Genomic DNA, 27,926 nt, shown 5'->3' on the forward strand with positions numbered 1-27,926 from the left:
TTGCTTGGCTACTTTTCGTGTTTAAAGGCAGTGGACACTATTGGTAATTACTCAAAATAATTATCATCATAAAACCTTTAATGGTGACGAGTAATGGGGAGATGTTGATAGTATAAAACATTGTGAGAAACGGCTCCCTCTGAAGTGCCATAGTTTTCGAGAAAGAAGGAATTTCCAACGAATTTGATTTCGAGACCTCAGGTTTAGAACTTGAGGTCTCGAAATCAACCATCTAAACGCACACAACTTTGCTTTCATCATTATCTCGCAAATTCGATGACCGATTGAGCTCAAATTATCACAGGTTTGTTATTTTATGCATATGTTGAGATACACCAAGTGAGAAGACTGGTCTTTGACAATTACCAATAGTGTCCACTGTCTTTAAGCACCTCTATACTTGTATATGAAACTGGGCCATGGACTCCATGCCCACGCTATGAAGAAGACTCAACGCTCTCTCGCCCTCCTGCCTATAGGCCTTTATCACGCTGTCACCATCTTGGTAATGTTCCCTGTTTTCATAACAGTAAAGAATGCAACATTCGTTGCGCAAACATGGCACCAGACTATCATTTCGTCCAGCCTCAGTTTGGTTACATTGAGTTGGAATGGAGTAAAATCAAGATGGCCACACCGTTATAAGACCTTTATCACGCTGTCACCATCATGGTCATGTTCCATGTTTCCATAACAATAATGAATGTTATTCATTGCACATGACACCAGACTATTATTTCGGCCAGTTTCAGTTTGGTTTACAATGAGTTGGAATGGAGTGAAATCAAGATGGTCACACCGTGATAAGACCTTTATCACGCTGTCACCATCTTGGTCACGTTCCATGTTTCCATAACAGTAATGAATGTTATTCATTGACATGGCACCAGACTATTATTTCGTCCAGCCTCAGTTTGGTTACAATGAGTTGGAATGGAGTGAAATCAAGATGGTCACACCGTGATAAGACCTTTATCACGCTGTCACCATCTTGGTCACGTTCCATGTTTCCACAACAGTAATGAATGTTATTCGTTGACATGGCACCAGACTATTATTTCATTTAGCTTCAGTTTGGTTACAATGAGTTGGAATGGAGTGAAATCAAGATGGTCACACCGTGATAAAGGTCTATACCTTGGGGACATCCCTGTACATGTTACATGAAACCCACCAACACGTGGTGGACGGGGGCGTGAGAACCAGGGCCCAATTTCATAGAGCTGCTAAGCACAAAAATTTGCTTAGCATGACATTTCTTCCTTGATAAAAACAGGATTACCAACCAAATTTCTACGTGTTTTTCAGGATAAGCAAACAACAGCTGAATACCAGTAGCAATCAATATGTAACGAATGGAGATTTGGTTGGTAATCCTGTTTTTATCAAGGAAGACATTTCATGCTACGTAAATTTTTGTGCTGAGCAGCTCTATGAAATTGGGCTCAGGTTGCTTGAAATACAAACAAATTCTTTTTTTAAGGGAAGTGATTTGAGGAAACGCAGGAAGTAAACGAATCCTGTGCCAGCCTCAACCAGTTTATATTCATTGCGATAGGGTTGTGAAAGCCTACTGATATAGTTCGTTGATCCTGTTTGGTTGTTACTAATGATGTTACAGCACAATGGGATCATAGGTACATCCGGGTTCGAGACATGTGAGTTTGGTGGTGTGATTCTACGATGTTGCACGATTGCAGTTCAAAAAACAATGGGTGCTCGACTCAAACACAACAGATTTGTTGTTGCTTAATGGCAGCGGTCACTATTGGTAATTACTCAAAATAATGATTGCCATTAAACCGTTCCTGGTGACGAGTAATGGGGGTAGGTTGATGGTACAAAACATGGTGATCAATGCTTTAAAATGATGATTAATGTGGAGGCTAAGAAATCATCTGTTCTAAATTGTTGGGTGTTTGCTCAAATTGCACAGGGCTTACTTCATGATATCAAAACAGTTTTTGTGGCGATGTTTGGATATGTCTTTAAGACATACAAAAAGGCTTTTACGCTGTTATGGGCTCATGTACCAGTTTGATGGTGCCTCTGGATTAATAGCTGGTAACCTAAAGTTGTGTAATCTCGTCTATATGGCAGTTAATGGTTGACTTCTAATGACTGGTAACCTCAATCAAAAATACTGACAAAGGACTGCTCTTTGGCTTTTTTACGCTGTTTGAAGTAGGAAAAGGCTCAGGCACCAGTCTGTGGAGTTTCTGAACTCTTCGGAAACCTATATGCTGGACCACTTTTTTGTGTGATATTTTGTCGCTATAACATATATCATGTCTCACAGTTATTAACTTCGTGTACAATGATTATGCGGATCAACTAAAAACAACATGAGTGTAAGTTTTCCTCGGTCACGTGATGGCGGTTCTTGTAGGCGTGTCATTGTCAGTCCATCATGCGATAAAGTATACAGTGCGCTCAGTCCCGAAAACAGTTAAAACCTTTAGCACCAAATTGTATCTCTTCATATTGTCCTCAAACAAAACGGCTGATAACTCAAACCAGTATGGCTTTCTTTCTCCGAGTTACGGTAATGGTCCTGGCTGTGATTGAGCTGACCAGGGCTGGATGTCCACCGTTATGGACTGAATATCGTAACAACTGCTACCGTTTCATGGGTCAAGAAAAGTCGTGGACCGATGCCGAAAACCACTGTCGGGAGTTCTTTACCAACAGCGGACAGGGTCATCTTGCATCCGTGCACAGCTCTGACGAAGCCGATTTCCTGATTGAGTACTCTAAATCTTCGCTCGTCTCTGCCGACGGCAAACGCGTATGGATTGGGTTGTCCGACAGATCTAATGAAGGCACTTTCAGCTGGAGTGACGGCACAGCGTTCGACTACGAGGAATGGCATCCAAGAGAACCGAATAATGCAGGCTCAAACGGAGAAGATTGTGTTGAAATTTGGCATAATTTGACTTATGGGCCGGGTTGGAATGATCGCACCTGCTCCAGTCTCTATTCACACGTCTGCAAGATTTCAATGCCAACTGTGTAAAGAGCTGTTTCTGAGTAACGTGAAGAAAACAAATGAAAGCAAACATACAGCCTCCATAACATTTCATCCAGGTAAAAACAGAAATCACTTATTCGTCGGGGACATGGCTGAATTCAGAATTGCAAAGTTTAGTTCAGCTCTGCTCACCAGAGTCACTCACAACAGTTACTCGCCAGAATCACTCACACAAGATACTCGCCAGAGTCACTCACAACGGTTACTCGCCAGAGTCACCCACAACGGATACACTCACAACAGTTACTCACCAGAGTCACCCACAACCATTAATTGCCGTAGTCAATCACAACAGTTACTCGCCAGAGTCACTCACTACAGTTACTCGTCAGAGTCACTCACACCAAATAATCGCCAGAATCACCAACATCGGATACTCGCCAGAGTCACCCACAACAGTTACTCAACAGAGTCACTCACACCAGATACTCGCCAGAGTCACCCACAACGGATACTCGCCATAGTCACCCACAACAGTTACTCAACAGAGTCACTCACAACAGTTACTCGCCAGAATCCCCAGAATCACCCACAACGGATACTCGTCATAGTCACCCACAACAGTTACTCACCAGAGTCACTCACACCAGATACTCGCCAGAGTCACCCACAACGGATACTCGCCATAGTCACCCACAAAAGTTACTCGTCAGAGTCACTCACACCAGATACTCGCCAGAGTCACCCACAACGGGTACTCGCCAGAGTCAATCACAACAGTTACTCGTCAAAGTCACTCACACAGATACTCGCCAGAGGCACCCGAACACAGTCACTCTCCAGACTAAAAACATTTGAAAATTAAACATTTTACGGCAATAAACTTGCGATTAATTTGGCAACATTAGGGAGGTTAAGCTGCACGTTCCACGAGCAACGTCAACGTGAACGTCCGAAAATCAGTCGTTAAAATATCACGTTTTTAGCATGTACGTGAAGTTCCCATTAATTTTTTTCACGTCAGGTATTTACGTGCGCGCAGACGTCATCGTGAGCATGCAATAAACCCAAAGTGGTGACGTCACCTAGAAACAACACAATTCTTTTACGTTCACGTTCACGTGTTTGGTCGCGGAACGTGCAGCTAAACCCCCCTATTATTCAAATTAAACTTTACAAGCCCAACACGGTGCAACTGCATCTAAATGGTCTCTACCGCCTTCACCTCAGTGAGACCCCCATGAATTACAGCTAGGTAAAGTTTACTCAGTTTTAAAGGCAGTGTACACTATTGGTAATTGTCAAAGACCAGTACTCTCACTTGGTGTATCTCAACATTATGCAAAAAATGACAAACCTGTGAAAATTTGAGCTCAATTGGTCATCGAACTTGCGAGATAATATTGAAAGAAAAAACACCTTTGTCACACGAAGTTGTGTGCGTTTAGATGGTTGATTTCGAGACCTCAAGTTCTAAATCTGAGGTCTCGAAATCAAATTTGTGGAAAATTACTTCTTTCTCGAAAACTATGGCACTTCAGAGGGAGCCGTTTCTCACAATGTTTCATACCATCAACCTCTACCCATTACTCGTCACCATGAAAGGCTTTATGCTAATAATTATTTTGAGTAATTACCAATAGTGTCCACTGCCTTTAAACTAATTCTCCAATTGATTATGAAACAGTTTAAATGAGTTTTATTTCTCATTAATAATGGGGGCCTAAAATCAATGTTGCTTTGTCAGTTTTAAGTTGAGCCAAGGGAAGGTGAATCATTGTTTTCTTAGAGTAAGAATTAACAATATTTAGTCATCAAATTCAAATGTCATTATTTATAAAACTTGCACCATAAACAAAAAACGTGTTTTTAGATGATTTTATTTTAGACAGCATTGAACAATCGAATTTAACAATGCATCAGAAATAACGTGGTTTAGTAGTTTAGTGTGAATTTGTTAACCAGTGAAATTTTCGAATGAACCCATAAGACATAGTATTCCAAATTTTACCGAGCGATAATATTCCTTCCATTCCACTCTCAGCCACTCAATATTTGTTTTATATTACTAACATATCCTTGTCATTTGATGTAGTTTAAAAGTATAACATTATGAAAAATCACACAATTAATTACTAACAACCAAAATCACACAGCGCCGCGTAGCGGCAACAATGCACAAATCGGATCACAACCTTTTGCACAGGTGCTCCTTTGTTTTAGCAGCGGCGCGGCGGCGCTGTACTGCTCAAAAACATTGGGAACAAGGATGATCCTAACTGTTGAATGGGAAATGCTATTCCCCATGGGCGTATAGTTCTTTTTGATCGCCGGTGCGGATAGGAGTAATAGTGAATGTCACGTGAAGTAAGTTCTACCAATCAAATGACAAGGATCTGTATGTCAGGTCAGTTATATAATGATAACTATGTTTAGAAACAACATGCTCTTTGTTTTACAATAAATCCTGATGTTCTTTGTAAACATACTTTATTAATCAATACCCCATGTGCCAAATACATGCCCCCCCCCCCTCACACAATCTCTGAAACTTCTTCTGAAAGCGCCCTCTTTTTCATTCTCATCCTCTAGCCAATTTCGGTCTCCCGTATGGGGGACATAATCCCCGGGGATAGATTTCCCTGGTACACCTCCACACCCCCCCCCTTAATCCCCCAGCACCCCGTAATTCTAGTGATGCTGAACGGTGAACACATTTTCCTGCAAACTACAGCACAACAAATTGCTGAAACCCCTGAGAGCCCAAAGAGGAACATTTGTCACGATTGAAAAAAACACACACACGTATAAACAAAACGGGGGAGGGGGAGTATTAGCTTTACACCCACTAAAACCCTCGTGTCGACATACCTCTTCAGATCCGTCCAGCATCTCGAGGAGTGCGGGAGCACCGTTTGGCGATAGCCTAAAGTATTGAAGTTGGTGTTAGCCTAAAATATTGATGTCAAGTTTGGCGATAGCCAAGGAGTTCAGCGATATCTGAAAGATAATAATGAAGTAGTCTTTGGGCTAATTAATTGGGTCACTGCAGCGGAGGACAGACGGACCAACTGAGTTGAGGCAAAACCCGTTATTTTTGCAGTTTTGAGGGGAGCCAGTTTTAAGGGACGTAATCTCGCCGAAACTGTAAGTGAATTTCATCAAAACTGGCGCAAACCGACCTTTGACCCCATACATTTCAGATAGAGATACACAGTCCAATTCTATTGCGGACGTAACAGGAATGAACTGTTTGGGCATCTCTGAAAAGCTCATGTCACTGTGCACGTTTATCCAATGGAATCACTGGATCCGAGAAGCTGGGACCTGTCTTTATCCTTGCGGATAAAGACATGGGCCCGGTCTACAATATTTGGCGAACTGTGAAGAAACTGCTACCGATATAGCGCCCTCTTTTGAAACATCCTCTTTCTTTAGCCCATTTTCCATGTGGGGGACAGAGTTTCCGGCGGACAGATTTCCCAGGAACACCGGCTTGCGCGTTCATATTGGGTTTACGTTGTTATTTCATTCATTAAAAGCCATGGAAGGTTAGCATGCCCTTTCGTTTGCATATGCCTTTGGTTAGCTTGACTTTAGGATGTGGAAATTGCACAGTAAGCACAACGTTTGCCATTGCAGCTCTATGAAAATGGGCCCAGGTTATGGGCCCCATTTCATGGCTCAGGTACTGATGCTTACCGCCGAATTCCGCGCTTACGATACCATTCTCCGATTATTACGGGCAAAAGCCGATTTTCTGCGCTAGCTGTAAAAGCGTAGAATGCCTAGTAACGTGGAGTACGCACGCGAACATGCACAAATTCCCCGCTAACCTGTGAAATACACTTGACTTAGCACATAATTCCCGGCCGACACTCATGAAATTGGGCCCGATCATCTGACGTCACTATTTAAGCTCATGAATTTTATACGCCAGTGATCCTCCGTTGAGCCCACGTACATAATGCCGATTAAGACAGGGGTGATGTTTGTGTACATTATTCCGGTCGAGCATACAAAACAAAGTGCATAATATTGATTGTTTGTACAAGTTAAATTTTTCTGCACATGAAACAATAAAACGACAAACATTTCACACCATCAGGGCCACAAAAAAGGCAGTAATTTGCCTCTAAAAAGAAACAGGTAGTATTGAGTATGAATAATGGTTGACCATAAACACCAGGCACAATGTAATTTATTGTTTTTTGAACGATGAGGTCACGTAAGCAAGTTTTCAAAATCGAGTTCGCGTTTTCGGAGGACGGGCGGAATGTGTGAGAAATTAAAACTGTCCCAGTTTAAGTGCGTATCAATCGAAACACAGAAGAAGAGATAAATAACTGTGACCTCACTGGAATAAATATCACGAAAGATATTGTGAGTTACTTTGGCGTAAAACTTGTCTCATATGAGTAGCTGTTGTGGGTGACTCTAGTTGGTAACTGTTTTGAGTGACTTTGGTGAGTAATCGTTGTGAGTGACTCTGGCGAGTAACTGTTGTGAGTGACTCCGGCGAGTAACTGTTGTGGGTGACTCTGGCGAATTACTGTTGTGCGTGACCCTGGCGAGTAACTGTTGTGAGTGACTCCGGCGAGTAACTGGTGTGGGTGACTCTGGTGAGTATCTGCTGTGGATGACTCTGGCGAGTAACTGTTGTGGGTGACTCTGGCGAGTAACTGTTGTGAGTGACTCTGGTGGGTAACTGTGGTGAGTGACTTTGGTAAATAACTGTTGTGATTGACTCTGGCAAGTAACTGTAGTGGGTGAGGCGAGTAACTGTTGTGGGTGACTCTGGCGAGTAACTGTTGTGAGTGACGCTGGTGAGTAACTGGTGTGGGTGACTCTGGTGAGTAACTGGTGTGAGTGACTTTGGTGAGTAACTGTTGTGAGTGATTCCGGTGAGTAGCTGTTGTGAGTGACTCTGGCGAGTAGCTGTTGTGCGTGTCTCTGGTGAGTAACTGGTGTGGGTGACTCTGGCGAGTAACTGTTGTGGGTGACTCTGGTGAGTAACTGTTGTGAGTGACTCCGGCGAGTAACTGGTGTGAGTGGCTCTGGTGAGAAACTGTTGTGAGTGGAGTGGAAAATATTTTATTTGGAGATACTGGTGAGATTGACAATGTATTTGGGTCATTGAGTTCATGGGACGATTAAATGCGGACCATTCAGGGCAGGCTCAAATCAACTTGTAGAATTCTAAATTCGGCCATGTCCACGACAAATAAGTGATTTTTTTGTTTTCTCTGGATTAAACATGTTTGCTTCCATCGGTTTTCTTCACCTGTACTCAGAAACAACCCTTGACATCAGTTGGCATCTTGCAGACGTGTGGTTGGAGATTGGAGCAGAAGTGATCATTCCAACCCGGCACGAGACTCCCAAGATACCTTATTTCCCCACAATCTTCGTTTGAGCGTGCATCATCAGGTTGTTCAGGTTGCCATCCATCGTAGTCCAACACTGTGCCGTCACTCCAGCTGAAAGTGCTTCCATCAGGTTGTTTAGACAACCCGATCCATATCCAATTGCTGTAGGACGAGACGAGCGAAGATTCCACATACTGGATCAGGAAATCTGCTTCGTCAGAGCTGTGCACGGATGCAAGATGGCCCTGTCCACTCATGCTAAAGAACTGCCGGCAGTGGTTTTCTGCATCGGTCCACGACATTTCTTGACCCATGAAACGGTAGCAGTTGTTGCGATAGCGAGTCCATAACGGTGGACATCCAGCCTTGGTCAGCCCAATCACAGCCAGGACCATCACCGTAACTCGGAGAAAGAAAGCCATACTGGTTTGAGTTATCAGCCGTTTTGCAGAAGCACACTAATATGAAGATACACACACTTTGGTGTTGAAGGTTTTAACTGTTTTCATGAATGAGCGCGCTTTATACCTGATCACACGATCGACTGGGCAGATTGTGAAATTTCACATGAATAACAGCGGTAATGTAAACATTCCCTCATCAAGCCCATAAAGAAATATTCCACACAATAAAGGTCACAAAGGTTATTCGAAAACCGAAGGACACGTAGAACTACTGCGATTTATTTATTTGTTGTAAATACAGTATATAATAATGCCTCACGTCACAGTTAAAGTATTCTTTCAGTGGAAAAATTATTAAGCATCGCGTTCAAAGGTAAAAATAATGATTAGACAAACCTGAATGGAATGGTAAATAGAATTCAATACAGTTCAACTTGGTGCAACTAACTTGGTACAATACACAGTTACAACTGCAGTACAGTCCGTAGTCTTGAAATCAGGTCGGTAATTGTTAAGCTCATCGAGTTACGGGGACGGTACACACATCCTCGATCCCAGTATGTGTGTGTGCCAGGGGCAATCACAAGTTTAAGAGCTGCGACGCTCAACCTGCGACCGTTGCATGAATGTATAATCACACTGTGACCGTTGCATGAACGACTTGTCATCAAGTCTATACAGTCCGTGGACTAAAGTTCAGAGTAAAGGGTACAATAATGAAATAGTGCCGGTTATTTAGAGGTGCATTCGTTTTTGCCAAGTCCATAATAATTTTTCGTCGCCACATAAATATCTGGCGGCAAGCCATACGCCTGTATACTCTGCGTTGTTTGAATAGGTTCAATACCTTTGAGAACCACACTACCTTCCTCGTATGAATCGAAAACCCCAGGGACATATTTCCCTGGGACACCTGCACCTCCCTGATCCCCCAGCATATCATTGTTTTTAAAGTGATGCTGAAAGGTCAACAAATTTTCCCGCAAACTACAACACAAGAAATTGCCGAAACCCCTGAGAGCCCAAAGAGTAACATTATTTTGTCACATTTAATATAAACTGCGCCAATAAAGTATCTAAACACTTACAAATGGTCAGATTTATCGGAACCTGATATAGTATACAAAAAAATAATTATTCATTTCTATTCACCGTTAACTTCTGCACATTTTGACACATCTTGTGTTGCGCTACGATGTTGTTGGGTGGATTTATGGGCACTTGAGTGGCTTAAGGTCGAATTTCAAAAGTTGCAAAAGCCCCTATTCACCCCAATTCCAGAAGGGAACTCGCACAAGCACCACACACAGACAAAATCAAAAGACACAAACTCGTTTCGTTTACTTGACCATGAAATTTATTGCCGTATCTTTAACTTTAAAACTGCTGATATCCTGTCCTCAGTTCTTAGTGTGTCCTCCATCACTGTCCTGAACGCCAAGGAGTCGTCTTCTCATACTCCCAATGAGACCTCTGATCTGTACCTGGTCAATCCCCTGCCATTTCCTGATCAGGATGCGTCGCAATCCCTCGAGAGTGGTGTCAGGCTTTATGGACTTGTTCACTTTCTTCTGCTGCAGAAGTCACCCTCGGACGGCCACTCCTTGACAGGTCGTCCCCATTTCCCTGAGCTTGGTACACTGTTGCCATTTCATCATTTACTGACCGTCGCTGGTGACGTTATAACCATGAGCTGCAGCTCGCATCGACGTACCGGCTTCCATCAAACCAACGATCCGTCCTCTTTCCTGTTTGGTCATTTGAGCCATCTTTCCTGTTATCTTGAACCACCTTTCCCTATCTCATCATAATCAGGGATTCTGGCTCTTAACCCATATTGTTGTAAGCCTCCCATTTTTGACCCCTTTGCTTGGTTACTGACAATTATTGCTGATGTTCATCACAACCGATTTATCAAACAAGCGACCAAAAAAATCGTTTATAAAAGGTGGGCAAAAGAAACGCTGATCTTACTCGTCACAATACAACGATTTAGCTTGAATAGGGGCTTTTACAACTTTTGAAATTCGACCTTAAGCCACTCAAGTGTCCATAAATCCACTAAACAACATCGTAGCGCAACACAAGATGTGTCAAAATGTGCAGAAATTAACGGTGACTTGAAATGAATAATAATTTTTTTGCATACTATTTCAGGTTCCGATATATCTGACAATTTGCAAGTGTTTAGATACTTTATTGGCGCAGTTTATATATATATATAATGAATAGGGTAGATGGCCTTAGCTTTCGATCCAAACCGGACCTTCTTCAGAGGCATAAAACAAGTACAAACAAATACATATCCATTTATAGAAAAAGAGAGGGGGAAAGGGATTAAGGAAAGGATCCAAAAGAAGCGGGAAAATAACAGCCAATCAAAGTTTCTATTTCAGAGACAATGTGTGGCTATGAACCAATAGGAGTAGAGTGGCGAGGACAAAGTATGTTTAGAATGAAAGGATGGGTTACTGGACCATAAAAGTGGTAAATGTATTGTTCGACAACAATGCAGGGAGACATGAAAGGGTAGGATTAGAGAGCAAGTTGCATCATGATGCAACTAACAATGGTCAATTAATAAGAATAGCAAGATCAAAGGTATGATGATTTTAAAAATAGGTATGAGGGACATGTGGAAAAAGAGGGGGGGGGGTTACTTACATCAGATAGTTACAGTGATGAATTTATAAAAACAACTTTAAACAAGATTAATTTATACTTTATGAATATATACAACATATAAGTTCTTAGGCCGAAGTGAAGTGGAGGGTAATGAGAAGTTATTTGATACCAGTGTTTATGTTAAGTCCAAAGGGTTTGACTGTCTTGAGTTGGTGAATCCAGTGTGATTCTCTACTCTTGCGGTGTGTGTCATCACCATTGCAAGCTTCAATCACCAGAAGTTCAACATCACTAACACTATGATTGGGGCTGTTGAAGTGGATAGAGACTGGGTACGGTTTCTTAGTCTTTATGGAAGAGACATGATTCGCAAAGCGAAGACTAGTTTGGTCTTAGTCTCTCCCACATATTGTAGCCCACATCTCTTACATGATATGACATAGACTACATTAGACGTGCTACATTCAGAGTCGGTCTTGATGTATGAAGAGCCAGTGGTATGACTCTTCACCTTAAGTGAGGGCTTAATGTGCAGACACGTTCTGCATTTGGAACGGGTACATTTGTGACAGCCCAGTATATCTGTCGGGGGTTGTGTTTGGACTGTACCTGGGGGAAGTTTGGCCCTGACTAGTATGTCACCAAGGTTCTTAGGGCGGCGGAATGCAACCATGGGAACCTCGGGGATTGCTGAGTGTAACCTGCTGGAGGAGTGAAGTATAGGCATGTTATTATTGAGAATTGAGTGAAGTTTGGGTAGTTTGGGGTGGAAGGTGGTGACCAAAGCAACTCTATCGGTCGGAGCTTTTTTAGCTCCCGTGTTAGTCAACAGAGTATGACGAGGTACGTTGAGAGCCCTGTTGATAGCAAGTTGGACCCTACGTTCGCTGTGTCCCCTAGATACAAGGTGTTTCCTTAGCTCTGATGAGCGCCTCTTGTACAGGGTATCTGTGGAACAGATACGCCTGATACGTAAGGCCTGACTGTAAGCAATTGCCTTCTTACAGTGACTAGGGTGACAGCTATTGGAGAGAAGGTACTGGTGGGTGTCGGTGGGTTTACTGTAAACATCTGTGACAAGGCCATTAGGAGACTTGGTTATTGTCACACCCATTAAGCCCCACTCTAACACAAACGTAACAGAAATAGCTTACTATTCAAATACCTATTCACTATTGCAGCCTATAGTGTTAAAGACATGTGCACCCTTTGGTAGTTGTCAAAGACCAGTCTTCTCACTTGGTGTATCTCAACATATGCACTAAATATCAAAGCTGTGAAAATTTGAACGCAATATTGGTCGTCGAAGTTGCGAGATAACAATAAAGGATGAAAAACACCCTTGTCACACGAAGATGTGTGTTTTCAGATGCTAGATTTCGGGACCTCAAAATCTAAGGTCTCGAAATCAATTATTAAATATTATCGTGTCAAGTCAATCGACATACAAAACAACCAAGAAATTTGGAGAGAAAAAAATATAAACCCACCTTATTATTCACTGTGAGAATGTATACAAAAAGAGACAACAGGGTCCACGGTTCGGGAAAGGTCCATGATTGGAAAACGTGTACAAAACCAATGGGAGCTGTTGCAAAACGTATAAACAAAAGAGGGACAAAATGAGGTCCACGGTTGAAGGCGTTTACACACTTGTGTGGATTTACGGCGTCTTTATTTTCGGAGTAAATAATTTATTTATGTATTTATTTATTTATTTATTCATTCTTTCAGGCTTTAAAAAACATACAAACACACAGCAACAATAACAGAAAATGTAGGATTTAAAAACATTAGGAAAACAATGAGAGACATAAAAAAGCAAACAGAAAAAGCAAACAGAAGCCTTGGGCTTGCCCAAAAGCGAACCAAACCACTATCCAAAGGGACAATCCCTTGAGCGATTGCCTTAGTAATATGGTGGCATGAACATCTGACGTCACAATTCAAGGCTCGAGAATTACGACAGAGTTTTGCCTAAAGCCTATATAGGTCAATCCTATTTTATATGCAGGCGACAAAAAGTGCAGCTGCCAAACGTCACCTCGGACCAATCAAAACACAGTTGAAACTTACGTCACTGCACGTATCCAATAAATACCCAATGAAATCACTGGTTGTGAAAAGCAAGTACCTGCCTTTTAAAGACACTGGACACTATTGGTAATTGTCAAAGACCAGTCTTCTCACTTGGTGTATCACAACATATGCATAAAATAACAAACCTGTGGAAATTTGGGCTCAATTGGTCGTCGGAGTTGCGAGATAATAATGAAAGAAAAAACACCCTTGTCACACGAAGTTGTGTGCTTTCAGATGCTTGATTTCGAGACCTCAAATTCTAAATCTGAGGTCTCAAAATCAAATTCGTGGAAAATTTCTTCTTTCTCGAAAACTACGTTACTCCAGAGGGAGCAGTTTCTCACAATGTTTTATACTATCAACAGCTCCCCATTACTCGTTACCAAGTAAGGTTTTATGCTAATAGTTATTTTGAGTAATTACCAATAGTGTCCAGTGCCTTTAAATTGATTCTTCCTGGTATCTATATATGACAACACCAACATGGTGTTATTTATCCCCATTACTATATCGTTTGTGAAATTAACACTGTGTCGGTGTTGTCATACCAAAAGAATCAATTTAACACCCCAGGTTTGCAGTGTATTACAAAACAGTAATTACAGGCATGTAACTTTGTGTTGAACAAAAAGAGGAATATGTCCAAGCACAGACAGAAATTGTGTTTGTATTTTTGTTTTCAACGGCTCAGCCGAGAAGTCAAATAATATGAAGAAATCAAAGATCAGCTGAAAATGTTCTAATTATTTCTCCTTTGAGTATGTAAAGGCCGAGTCACACCGAAGTGATAACGAAAACGATCACGACGCAAAGAGTCTATTGGTTGAATTGCTCGACGCGGAATATAGTCAGGTGGCTTAGCGTAAAATACCAAGGTTACCGTTACACGGCGGACAAAAACACCATTTTTGGCACAGGGCTTCCTAAGGGTCTATTAATCAATATTAGCCGAAGAGCCCTCCGGAATTTGTAATTTTTTTATGTTAATCAAAAAATTTCAAAATGGCTGCCTACATAACAAAATATCACCTTTTTTTGGGGGGGGGGGGGAAGACCTCTGGTTGCAGGTTTAATGTGAATATAAAACAATCATGAATCATCTGAATATCTAGATAATTACAATTTTTAAGCAAACAAACGGTACTATCTCATCACACCACGGAGACTTGACACCGGTAAAAAAGACACTTTCAATGAGTTCTCATTTTTCGAAGTATAGGGGATTGTTAAGTCTAATAAAAAAACATACGGTGTACACAGTTATACCACCTTTCTGGAAAGGAAAAGAACACTCTTTCCCGACAGCTGCTATATGACTATAATGTACCAGCCATAACATTAAAGACGGTGCCAGAGTGTATACGTGCTATGTTTCCAGTCAAGAGGTGCTTAGATGGATATAGAGCATTCAAAAAAACAAAAAAAAATCTCCTATTATTTGAGAAGTCCCCACTCCTGCTATGATCAAGCATGCAATGGATGTTGAGACAAACTGTAAAATTTCTTAGTCCATGACAAATCCAGTCATTACTTTGACCAACCTGTGTTCACCCTGCCAAAGTCTGAACAGTAGAAATGACCAGATTCTCACTGCTATGAAGAAGACTCAATGCTTTCTCGCCCTCCTGCCTATAGGCCTTTATCACGCTGTCACCATATTGGTAATGTTCCATGTTTTCATAACAGTAATCAATGCTAACATTCATTGCGCAAACATGGCACCAGACTATCATTTCGGCCAGTTTTAGTTTGGTTACAATGAGTTGGAATGGAGTGAAATCAAGATGGTCACACCGTGATAAGACCTTTATCACGCTGTCACCATCTTGGTCACGTTCCATGTTTCCACAACAGTAATGAATGTTATTCGTTGACATGGCACCAGACTATTATTTCATTTAGCTTCAGTTTGGTTACAATGAGTTGGAATGGAGTGAAATCAAGATGGTCACACCGTGATAAAGGTCTATACCTTGGGGACATAACTGTACATGTTATATGAAACCCACCAACACGTGGTGGACGGGGGCATGAGAACCAGGGCCCAATTTCAGAGAGCTGCTAAGCACAAAAATTTGCTTAGCATGACATTTCTTCCTTGATAAAAACAGGATTACCAACCAAATTTCTACGTGTTTTTCAGGATAAGCAAACAACAGCTGAATACCAGTAGCAATCAATATGTAACGAATGGAAATTTGGTTGGTAATCCTGTTTTTATCAAGGAAGACATTTCATGCTACGTAAATTTTTGTGCTGAGCAGCTCTATGAAATTGGGCTCAGGTTGCTTGAAATGCAAACAAATTCTTTTTTTTTAAGGGAAGTGATATGAGAAAACGCAGGAAGTAAACCAATCCTGTGCCAGCCTCAACCAGTTTATATTCATTACGATAGGGTTGTGAAAGTCTACTATTAGTTTTCGTTGATCCTGTTTAGAATGTTACAATGACGTCGATCACAATGGGATCATGATATAGGTAATTCCGGGTTCGAAACATAGTTAGTTTGGTGGTGTGTTTCTACGATGTTGTACGATTGTAGTTCAATCAAAATGGGTGCTCGACTCAAACACAACAGATTTGTTGTTGCTTAAAAGCAGTGGTCACTATTGGTAATTACTCAAAATAATTATTGCCATAAATCCGTTCCTGATGACGAGTAATGGGGATAGGTTGATGGTACAAAACATGGTGAGAAACGGCCCCCTCTGAAGTGCCATAGTTTTCGAGAAAGATGTAATTTTCCACGAATTTGATTTCGAGACCTCAGATTTAGAACTTGAGGTCTCGAAATCAACCATCTAAACGCACACAACTTATTATGACAAGGTTGGTTTTTTTTCCTTTCATTATTATCTCGCAAGTTCAATATCCCATTGAGCTCAAATTTGCACAGGTTTATTATTTTATGCATATGTTGAGATACACCAACTGTGAAGGCTAGCCTTTGACAATATTACCAATAGTGTCCACTGCCTTTAAACTTGGGTTTACCCTTTTTTATTTATTTTTATTTTTTTGTTACTTCACACGAAAACTTGTCTGCTGTTTGTCGTGAAACCTCCATACTAACTTCCCACGGTCGTGCGAATCTGACCTGTCGAGAAGGGGAAGAATTTTGTGTCGACTATATACGTCGACTATATACTACGACAATCGTACAACATTCTTGTGGTTGTCGTGATTTTGTGGTACGACAGGCGTATAAAATGGTATTCCTTGTGAATGTCGTATGCATTCTGCATGACATTCGCTAGTTAATCGCACTTAACTTCTACTTCCATCTGGAGGGGTATTTAAAGTTTAGGCAGTTGAATTTTGATCTTTACCTCTCAACCGATGCGAATTATACGTTGCAAATCTGTGCAGGAAGTATGAACCGGGCTTAATCCGAGCGAACTTTGGGTAACTTTGCCCTCCCCCCCCCCCCCCTGAAGAAGGGTGGCGGGGGTTTTGGTAAAGCAACATTACGTAATAAAAGTAATAATTGACGTACGGCTTCGCACTTAGTGGGACTACCACTAGCCTGTTCCTCAAAAGTCAAAGATTTTCCATCTTGGAAAATTTGTATACCATTAATTTGCTTATGACTTCAAGTGCATATAAACTGTGGGACAGTTTGATGAAGAGACGCATTTTGAGATGGGCTCAACTTCATAAGTGATTCCTTGAATGATGTCATGTCAACCAAAACATGTAAGATACCGGGTTGTGTGGGCAATTTTACAAACAAATAACTGTGTTTTAGCTATACCAGGTAATTTTGACTGATAGTGATATTCTTGTAAACATACAAATGGAAAACGTCTCATTCTTAGTAGGCAGAGGCCGATTAACCAAACACTCCTGGATCACACATTGTTTTAATAAACACAATTGAGTTGAAGGAAGGGCAACTGGGCACCCACCCCTCGTCCCTTTTTTTGGTCAAGAAAGGTAAAAAAGTGTGATGACAACCCTGTTCATAATGGGTCCACCTTCTCCGTCTCTCGCTGGTTCATCGTGCGCTTCGCAGTGGGGGTATCACTGCCAATTCCTGTCTTGAGGTGAGACTACGTTTCTAATAATGCCGTTATGCACATGTTACATCATGGAGGATTAGTTTAAAAAAGAAAGAAAACCCAAAGTCTATATAATTATGATGCACACTTCCCTCCGTTATGCTCAACTCCCCCATTGGATGATTATTTCAAAAAGCGCTGCAGCTAGTCTCCTACTCAAGCCAGGAATTGCCAGCAGAGCACCTCGCGGATCCGCCCACGACTGAACCCACCACGGGACTTCAAAACCCAAGCCTTAGTCCCAACGCATTCCATCCCTACCACATTTTTTACTGTACTAAATTATTATCGTTGCATTTAAATATGTTTTTACTTTAACAACTGTCATTTTGTTGTTCTAAACCTTGACTCCCATTTACATGTTATATTGTCTCCTTTAAATCATGTTAAGTTGTTCCGGCCTCATAACGTGTGAACCGACATGTTGTGAGGGCAACTTAAAACAGGTTGTTTGCTTGAAGTACACAACCAAACTATGTTTGTAACTTCATGGAAAGTGATAATGGTGAAATGAATTATGGTATCCTGTACCTTCCTCAACCAGTTTATATCTATTACAATAATGGTGAAAGTTGATTATTGTTGATGTTTTCGTTAGTGAAATCAATAGCTTGCTCTGCACACTCAAGTTTTCGTGTCCTCTTTATTTTTATATTCTTTATTCAATGATTGGAAGGGGGTCTCCTTGAACATAATACGATCGATCGTTCTTTGTTTTATGCTTTGTTTTATGATCAATGTTTTAAAATGATGATTAATGTGGAGGCTAAGAAATCATCTGTTCTAAATTGTTGGGTGTTTGCTCAAATTGCACAGGGCTTCCTGCATGATATCAAAACAGTTTTTGTGGCGATGTTTGGATATGTCTATAAGACATACATAAAGGCTTTTACGCTGTTATGGGCTCATGTACCGGCATGTTGATGCATCTGGATTAACAGCTGGTATCCTAAAATTGTGTAATCTCTGCTATTGGCAGTTAATGGTTGACTTCTGATGACTGGTAACCTCAATCAAAAATACTGACAATATAAGGAGACTGCTCTTTGGCTTTTTTACGCTGTTTGAAGTAGGAAAAGGCTCAGGCACCAGTCTGTGGAGTTTCTGAACTCTTCAGAAACCTAATGCTGAACCACTTTCTTTTTGTGACACAATGTCGCTATATCATATATCATGTCTCACAGTTATTAACTTCGTGTACAATGATTATGCGGATCAACTAAAAACAACATGAGTGTAAGTTATCCTTGGTCACGTGATGGCGGTTCTTGTAGGCGTGTCCTTGTCAGTCCATCATGCGATAAAGTACAGTGCGCTCAGTCCCGAAAACAGTTAAAACCTTTAGCACCAAATTGTATCTCTTCATATTGTGCTCAAACAAAACGGCTCATAACTATAACCAATATGGCTTTCTTTCTCCGAGTTACGGTAATGGTCCTGGCTGTGATTGGGCTGACCAGGGCTGGATGTCCACCGCTATGGACTGAATATCGTAACAACTGCTACCGTTTCATGGGTCATGAAATGTCATGGACCGATGCCGAAAACCACTGCCAGCAGTTCTTTACCATCAGCGGACAGGGCCATCTTGCATCGGTGCACAGCTCTGACGAAGCCGATTTCCTGATTCAGTATTCTAAATCTTCATTTATCTCTGCCGACGACAAACGCGTATGGATTGGGTTGTCCGACCAATCCAATGAAGGCACTTACAGCTGGAGTGACGGCACAACGTTCGACTACGAGGAATGGCATCCAAGAGAACCGAATAATGCAGGCTCAAACGGAGAAGATTGTGTTGAAATTTGGCATCATTTGACTTATGGGCCGGGTTGGAATGATCGCACCTGCTCCAGTCTCTATTCACACGTCTGCAAGATGTCAATGCCAACTGATGTCAAGAGCTGTTTCTGAATAACGTGAAGAAAACAAATGAAAGCAAACATACAGCCTCCATAACATTTCATCCAGGTAAAAACAGAAATCACTTATTCGTCAGGGACATGGCTGAATTCAAAATTGCAAAGTTTAGTTCAGCTCTGCTCACCAGAGTCACTCACAACAGTTACTCGCCAGAATCACTCACACAAGATACTCGCCAGAGTCACTCACAACGGTTACTCGCCAGAGTCACCCACAACGGATACTCGCCAGAGTCACTCACAACAGTTACTCACCAGAGTCACTCACACCAGATACTCGCCAGAGTCACCCACAACGGATACTCGCCAGAGTCAATCACAACAGTTACTCGTCAAAGTCACTCACACAGATACTCGCCAGAGGCACCCAAACACAGTCACTCTCCAGACTAAAAACATTTGAAAATTAAACATTTTACGGCAATAAACTTGCGATTAATTTGGCAACATTAGGGAGGTTAAGCTGCACGTTCCACGAGCAACGTCAACGTGAACGTCAGATAATCAGTCGTTAAAATATCACGTTTTTAGCATGTACGTGAAGTTCCCATTAATTTTTTCACGTCAGGTATTTACGTGCGCGCAGACGTCATCGTGAGCATGCAACAAGCCCAAAGTGGTGACGTCATCTACAAACAACAAAAATAGTTGACGTTCACATTAACGTGCTTGCTCATGGAACGTGCAGCTAAACCTCCCTATTATTCAAATTAAACTTTACAAGCCCAACACGGTGCAACTGCATCTAAATGGTCTCTGCCAATCGGCAATATTCAGATAGGTAAAGTTTACTCAGGTTCATCATCACTCATCGTGATGTCTATATCTCAACTGTTCGTGTTTGTTCCAATTGTTTCTTCTTGAACACTTCATGTTCAATTGATACTCACTCGGACTGTAAGTCTTCGGATTCTTACACCAGTCCTCCCGTCTTCATATAACTCAATGAAATAATGAATTACATGGAACAATACATTTTGTTTTAACGGATTGTTTTTCGTGAAACCAATCAACTCTTTTTTTCTTAACTGACAAATTATTGCTTTGATTTCTTATAGTTGCCTGTTAGTGTGATTTGTTTTGCATATAATTGGGCACTTTGTGCACCGAGTGTCTGCATTGCACTATCATAATCTAATCATTTTAAAAATGTATCTGAATATTGCCGATTGGCATCATTATTCAGTGTAAGGAGTGTACCACAGTGCACACTAGTTTAGGGCTTCTGGAGATTTGTGGATACTTTTGGATATGTTTCTATACTTAGTTTAAATTGTGATGGCGATGGTTGACTATTTCGAGGATTTTACAAAACATACCTGAGGCTTGCATTACAAAGATCTATTTTAACATTACCCAGAGCACCATGCTAGTATAACGTAAAAGGCTAAATGTCGATTGTTTGGACAACGAAAATGCTTGCAACTTTAATCGTTTGCTTTTTTTAAGGAGAATGGATGAGAAAGTGTAGATTCGTGGATAGAACGTCGAGCGGAAGGCGAGTACGTTGTAGTAACGAATCTACACTTTATATAGAGTTTATTCTCTGACTTGAAGTATTTCCTCCATTGATTATATGTAACAGTTTCAATTAAATGGTCTTGTAATCAATAATAACATCAATGTTGCTTTTTTGTTAATTTTAAGTTGAGCCGATGAATGATAAGTCACTGTTTTCGAAAAGTAAGATGAGTTCAAACCTGCTTGAACGAAAATGTCAAGTCGTGAACTTTGCTGAATTCCACTTAAAATGTTATAAATAGGTTTCAATTGTGTAAAAAAAAACAATCATTTTGTATGCCCTTGTCCAGAGCTTTTCTGCGAGATTTGCGAAAAGCCCCGTTACGTAAACACTCTCAAAACGTCATAAGTAGATAAAGCCGCTTTGTTGCAGCGTGGATGTATAACAAAGCAAACTCCCACAGATGACGTCAGCGGCATTGTCCTTTGACGCCCGCTCTCAACGGCAGAAGTGTTTTTAGTTTTTCAAAAAACCTTTAGGTAGGGGCCTGATTTTTTAGTCGATAATTACGAAAAGTTCAGAAGTGTACACATATCAAAATTACATTAAAATGGTGAACAAGTGCATTATAAACAACTAAAAATACCATTTCTGTTGAAAACATTCCGCTCAGGTAGCTGTTTAACCTTGACTCAAGAAACCATACGAACAACCTGTGTTGCGTTATCGAATTCGTTGTATCTTTATCTAGAGAACTTGCACCATACAAAAATCGTGTTTTTAGATAAATTTTATTTATGGCAGCATCGAGTACTAGGATTTAAAAATGCTGTGATTTATAATTATAAGGTATCTGCACTAACTTCTTTTTGGTTGAAATAATGGTTTGTATTGATGTGAATTAGTAAACAAGTGAGATTTTTTGTGAACCCCCCCCCCCGAATCCCTTACACCCCTGAATATCCCCCCTGAATGCCTCACACCCCTGAATACACCACACCCCTGAATCCCTCACCCCCCCCCCCCCCTGAATCCCTCACACCCCTGCTTACCCACACCCCTGAATCCCTCACCCCCCCCCCCACCCCCACCCCCTGAATCCCTCACATCCCTCAGTCCCCCAAACCCATGACATTAAAATCTGTTTAAATTCCCTATTGGGTGTTGTTGTTAATACTCGAAATCTTCGTTTCCAATTCCTTTTTACCCTTTGACATGGATGTCGTCTGGAGAATTTTATCTCGTTTGCGTTCCAAGCCGTTGAGTGTCCTCTCACAAAATTTACTTACCCGACTTATCTCAGTCTTATTCTGCCTCTCGTTTCCCGATATGGAGCATTTAATCTGTTCTTTATTTTGTAACGAACCTCACATTGATCCCTGTGCCTTACTAGCGCCCTCTTTTGACCCAATAACTAATCAATGTATTGACTTGAGATCAATGTTCGATTCGATATAATCTAGAACTGCTTCGATTCGATATAATCTAGAACTGCTAAGCTCTTACTTCCACATACGTCACAAGGACCCTCTGTCCAGTCAGCACATTTTGATGTTGGACCCTGGATCGTCCGAGGGCCAGTGCTTCTCCCACTCATGCATATTCAGTGAAAGCTTTGTTTGCAACCTAGTAAACCACTCCCTCCGCACACGACGCAGAACTTTGTGCTTGACCAATTGCCTGTGTACAAGAAGCAATGCCATAATGACGTGCGTAATGATAGCACACGAACCCTAATGCCATAAGGTTGCGTGCTAGCGGAAGCCATAGCCTCACGCACGTGTTTGTTGTACACGAAGTGCAATGCCATGCCAATGTGCGTTATCATTTGTACACGAAATACAATGCCATGCCAATGTGCGTAATAATTTGTACACGAAATACAATGCCATGCCAATGTGCGTAATCATTTGTACACAAATACCATGCCGTGTCATTATACACACACTCGATTGCGTGTATTCCTTATGTAGTTGCATTTTGTACACAGGTGATTTAGCGTGTAATTCCCAATGTAATACCCTCATGCACATTCTTAATTGTACACAAGCAATGGCAAGCCCCGTCTTACTCTCAACTGTCAATCACATTAACCTTACTACCCACAACTCCTTATTTGGGTTATCAACTCGCCACGTCCGACGACCTTCCAGCATTGCAGTCTTCCATTGGTCAAGACCCCAAATTGACTTATGTTTAATTCATTTCTATACTCCAGCTTTCTATAAAAGCCCAGGATTTTCCTTATTCAGGGGAAATGTTATGATGTTGAAAAGTAACAACTCCAGACAATAATTCGATGTATACTCCGAGTAAATGTTCCAACCACATTCCAGATATTATGTTCCAGAATATAGTCTATAGACCCAGTACCTCAGTTCTCCTTTTATGATTAGTGGCTTATAAACCGAATATTAACACTAGTGGCATTATTACGCTACCACATCACATGTTGTAATGTCATCAGTGATTCAGCTGTAAATAAACCAGTTCATGTTGTCAGTAAAGTCAGACTCTCGCAACTTTATTGCCTTCCTCGTATGTGATAGGCCAGCACACTCGCCTCATGCGAGGAACACAACAAAATCAACTGTTTTGTACTAATGCCAAACGTCCCGGTGTCATAGAGAAATCTGTTCCTCGGTGATTCTGTCCCCCCATTATGGGATGGGTTGGAAGAGGATTCAAAAGAGGGCGCTATAATCAGAAGAAGTTTGCACACGGTTCGCCGTATCGGGGACATGATCTCCGGGGGGGGGGGGGGGGTGGGGCAGAATATCCCGCTACACCCGGACCTTAGTTGCATGGATTGAATCCAACTGCCAGATCCAGATAATAATTGGGCTAAATCGAAATAAACTTGGGACAGATCCAAACAATGCTGTGAAAACCATTAAGGTTAAAGCGCACACTCATCATTTTCTCTAGGACATTATCAACAACTTTAAGATCCCTATTGTCTATTTGGCCAACCGAACAGACATGATGATTATAGTGATGTTATTGTTACTCAAATAATAAAATACTTATTGGCAATTTTCCTCGCAGTTAACTGTTAAAAAATCCTAACAAAGACGTGCCACTGCTAGAAAGGAAGATGTGCTATTATATAAGAACAAAACAAGGCATAAAACCAAATATTTGAGAAAGGATTCCCTTCGAACGGGTTTTGGTATTAATTCACAATAAAAAAAAAAACATTTTTCAAAATGTTCAGAGTTCTTGGCGCCCCTTCGCGAACGATGTGGTCAGTGATGTTGTTGGTACCCGCTGTCACCTCGCTAAGCGTGGACAGTTTTGTTCCCGTTTTCGCTCAGCAATTAGAGTTCGTGTTCAGTTGGAACTTTTACAGGTTAATTTTATTGTATTTTTCTTTAAAATTGTATACAGAAATCAGCCTTATATTGACAAAAACACAGAACTATGACACCAGCATTATTGTTTATAATTGTTATTCATTTCATCTTTGAAGACAAGGTACGCATTTGATTTTTAAAAAGGTCAGGGGTGCAGCAAATAGTTTCACATGGTTATCGAGTTCACTTTACACAAGTAAAAATCCATCATATTTCAACGAAAAAGAACTAAGTTCAAGAAACATTTTAATTACAAAACTCAGCATTAAGGCATCCTGGTTAAAGGCAGTGGACACTATTGGTACTAATTACTCAAAATAATTATTAGCATAAAACCTTAATTGGTAACGAGTAATGGAGACCTGTTGATAGTATAAAACATTGTGAGTAACGGCTCCCTCTGAAGTAAAGTAGTTTTCGAGAAAGAAGTAATTTTCCACGAATTTGATTTCACGACCTCGGATTTAGAATTTGAGGTCTCGAAATCAAGCATCTGAAAGCTACGTTCATACTTTAGTTAGTAGTAGTAGGCCTACACATACACTCACAAGCAACATCATGGCGGAGTGGCTGTCAAAAATACTCTTCGAGACTGGGGAATGGAGTGCTTCTCTGAAACATTATAGGTAAGATGCTAACAACAACCAATATTTAAAGGTATACCCATATAATACACTGATTCATGTGTAGGAACACAGTTTAGTTGTCACAAGTAAAGTAGGACGGAGCCCACCGTGCATAGTTTGATGTTTACTCCCGTGTTGGGAAATGGCTGCACAGTCCGTTGTCGTTAACGATCGAAAGGCAAGGGTTAGATTGAATCCGTTGTGTTCCAGACTTTTTGATTGGGCTCAGTTATCTCGTCAAAATTATATAAAGCCAATAATTATAATTTGGAAATTATAATGGCTTAATAATAATAATAAAAAAAAACCAAAAAAACAAACAACGTGAACACTGTTGATTGCTGACTCGTTTACCAGGTAACTTCTGACATGCTAAATTTATTTACCTCATCAGATTGAAAAAAATTACGCTGCCCAGCTTCCAGCAGATACAACAAAGCAGAAGTTGAGGCAGAATTGAAGAGGAACGGCTGGCTGAAAACGTGATATACTGCACGTATCAGATGAATCCAGAGTGAAAAGAGTACCGCAAATTAGATGCCCTTTCCGAATTGAAGTTTTTGTTGCATCATTTTACGTTTTAAAAAAATGGGCCAACATCTTCCTCTTTTTGAAAAAATCCGGACGATCAACGTATTTTTTGGGGGGGCCTTATCAACAATTGAATAAATGAGTAACCAACATTCCCAACAAATAATTAATCATTGCTACTTTTGTTGGGTAACAACCTTTGCCCAACACGGTTGCCCAACGTTGGTTCAAATATCAACTGACTACATTTTTGGGTAACATTTTAACCAACATAGTGGTAAACAAACTTGCCCAATTATTGGTCAAAAAATATTACCCAACTTTTGGGCAAAATGATTTGACCAACTTGTTTTGTCAAACTGTTTGCCCAACTATTGGATAAACGTTATTGCCCAACCACTGTTGGTTAAATTATGCCCAATTATGTAGCCAGTTGATATTTGAACCAACGTTGGGCAAAAAAGTTGGGAAATTTTTGACCAACGAGATTTGCAGTGTACTTCGTGTGACAAGGGTGTTTTTGTCTTTCATCATTATCTCGCAACTTCGACGACCAATTGAGCTCAAATTTGTACAGGTTTGTTATTTTATGCATATGTTGAGATACATTAAGTCGGAAGACTGGTCTTTGACAATTACCAATAGAGTCCAGTGTCTTTAAAGGGAGCTTTGGTAATTACTAAAAAAAGCATGACCATAAAACATACTTGATACGATGCACTGCAGCTATTGATAATGTATACTGTTTTGAGAAACGATTTACTTCTCAGTCATGTGATTTTAGAAGGGGATTCCAAAACATTTTAATCTGACAATCGTTTGCATGAAATGTTTGTTCAGATTGTGTTTTCCAATTATCGGATTATTGTTCCTGCAGTACTGCTCCAGATTGTTAGCGATACATAATACTTTCATACATAACACATAACTTTTCTAAGTTTAATTAGAAAACTGCGAGTAACTGTTGTGAGTGACTCTACGAGTAAATGTTGTGAATGACATTGGTGGATCAACTGTTGTGGGTGACTCTGGTGAGTTACTGTTGTGAGTGACTCTGGCGAGTATTTGTTGTGATTGAATCAATCAATCGAGTAACAGTTTTGAGAGATTCTGGCGAGTAAAACTTTGGCGATACAATTTTTTGAGTGACTTTACTCTGAGTAATTGTTGTGAGTGACCCAGCTATATAATTGTTGTGAGTGACTCCGGCGAGTAATTGTTTTGAGTGACTCCGGTGAGTAATTGTTGTGAGTGACTCTGCTGAGTAATGTTACTCTGTCGGGTAACTGATGTGAGTGACTTTGGCGAGGTTGATTAATGCTACGGCTCATGGAGTTGGGGTGATTTGTTGGGTGATTTGAAATCTGGCAGCCAGCTGAAATCAACTCCATACAATATTCTGAATTCAGCAAGTCCCCGACGAATAATCTTTTTTTTTTTTACCTGGATGAAATGTTATGGAGCCCTCCTGTTTGCTTCAGTTTTCTTCGCCTGTGACTTAGAAACAACCATTGACATCAATTGACATCTTGCAGACATGTGAGTAGAGATTTGAGCAGGGGCGATCGTTCTTAACCGGTCCATAAGTCAAATGATACCAAATTTCAACACAATTCTCACCTGAGCCTGCATTATTCGGTTCGCTTGGTTTCCATCCTTCGTTGTAGTCCAGCGCTCTGCCATCACTCCAGATGAAAGTTCCTTCATTGGATTGGTCGGTCAACCCAATCCAAACGTGTTTGTCGTCGGCAGAGATGAATGAAGATTTCACATACATGATCACGAAATTTTCTTCGTCAGAGCTGTGCGTGGATGCAAGATGGCCCTGTCCGCTAATGGTAAAGAACTCCCGACAGTGGTTTTCGGCATCGGTCCACGACATTTCTTGACCCATGAAACGGTAGCAGTTGTGACGAAAGCGAGTCCATAGCGGTGGACAATCTGCACTGGTCAGCCCAATCACAGCCAGGACCATCACCGTAACTCGGAGAAAGAAAGCCATACTCTTGTTTTAGTTATCAGCCGTTTTGCAGGAGCACAATATGAAGAGAAAATAATTGACGCGTAGGTTTTAACAGTTTTCAGGACTGAGCGCACTGTCTACCTGTACATCTGATCGACAGATCAATGCCAGGCCCACAACAAATGCCACCACGTGATCAGATAAACGCTTTGAGGAATTGATCAGACTTTCAGCAGATCGTTTATTTCTTCATATGTTGGGGTTTCTTGGCTGAGCCGTTGAAAACAAAAATACAATAAAATGTCAGTCTGTGCAAGGACATTCCTCTTTTCGCTGAACACAAAGTCGCATGCTTGTAAATACTGTATTGTGAAATATTTTGTCATTGGACTTTTTCGCAGTAGTTCTACTAGGCTTTCGCGCTGTGTAAACGGGCTTTGTTAAAGGAACACGTTGCCTTAGATCGGTCGAGTTGGTCTTTGAAAAGCGTTTGTTATAATATGCATATGGGTAGAAAGATGCTGTAAAAGTAGAATACAATGATCCACACAAAC

At 40.9% G+C, this 27,926-nt stretch overlaps 4 protein-coding genes across 4 annotated transcripts; 2 read left to right on the forward strand and 2 right to left on the reverse strand.

The window, feature by feature from the left end:
* Positions 1-2,335: 2,335 nt before the first annotated feature.
* Positions 2,336-3,022, forward strand: LOC139939102 (alpha-N-acetylgalactosamine-specific lectin-like). Its single transcript, XM_071934838.1, has one exon. It carries the CDS (start codon positions 2,522-2,524, stop codon positions 3,014-3,016), a length of 495 nt encoding a protein of 164 aa, XP_071790939.1. The 5' UTR covers positions 2,336-2,521; the 3' UTR covers positions 3,017-3,022.
* Positions 3,023-5,662: 2,640 nt separating this feature from the next.
* LOC139938675 (alpha-N-acetylgalactosamine-specific lectin-like) lies at positions 5,663-8,839 on the reverse strand. Its single transcript, XM_071934286.1, has one exon. The coding sequence runs from the start codon at positions 8,760-8,762 to the stop codon at positions 8,262-8,264; it is 501 nt and encodes a 166-aa protein (XP_071790387.1). The 5' UTR covers positions 8,763-8,839; the 3' UTR covers positions 5,663-8,261.
* A 9,906-nt stretch (positions 8,840-18,745) lies between these two features.
* On the forward strand, positions 18,746-21,797 carry LOC139938510 (echinoidin-like). Its single transcript, XM_071934075.1, has one exon. The coding sequence runs from the start codon at positions 18,917-18,919 to the stop codon at positions 19,424-19,426; it is 510 nt and encodes a 169-aa protein (XP_071790176.1). The 5' UTR covers positions 18,746-18,916; the 3' UTR covers positions 19,427-21,797.
* A 2,501-nt stretch (positions 21,798-24,298) lies between these two features.
* On the reverse strand, positions 24,299-27,924 carry LOC139938622 (echinoidin-like). Its single transcript, XM_071934216.1, has one exon. The coding sequence runs from the start codon at positions 27,409-27,411 to the stop codon at positions 26,908-26,910; it is 504 nt and encodes a 167-aa protein (XP_071790317.1). The 5' UTR covers positions 27,412-27,924; the 3' UTR covers positions 24,299-26,907.
* Between the last annotated feature and the right edge of the window lie 2 nt (positions 27,925-27,926).

The sequence above is a fragment of the Asterias amurensis genome, chromosome 6 (genome assembly GCF_032118995.1).
Source record: "Asterias amurensis chromosome 6, ASM3211899v1".
NCBI classification, from domain to species: Eukaryota; Metazoa; Echinodermata; class Asteroidea; order Forcipulatida; family Asteriidae; genus Asterias; species Asterias amurensis.

Bases quoted from the DNA above. Each gene is read 5' to 3' on its own strand.
- LOC139938622 (XM_071934216.1), bottom strand. From the start codon at position 27,411: ATGGCTTTCTTTCTCCGAGTTACGGTGATGGTCCTGGCTGTGATTGGG.
- LOC139939102 (XM_071934838.1), top strand. From the start codon at position 2,522: ATGGCTTTCTTTCTCCGAGTTACGGTAATGGTCCTGGCTGTGATTGAG.
- LOC139938675 (XM_071934286.1), bottom strand. From the start codon at position 8,762: ATGGCTTTCTTTCTCCGAGTTACGGTGATGGTCCTGGCTGTGATTGGG.
- LOC139938510 (XM_071934075.1), top strand. From the start codon at position 18,917: ATGGCTTTCTTTCTCCGAGTTACGGTAATGGTCCTGGCTGTGATTGGG.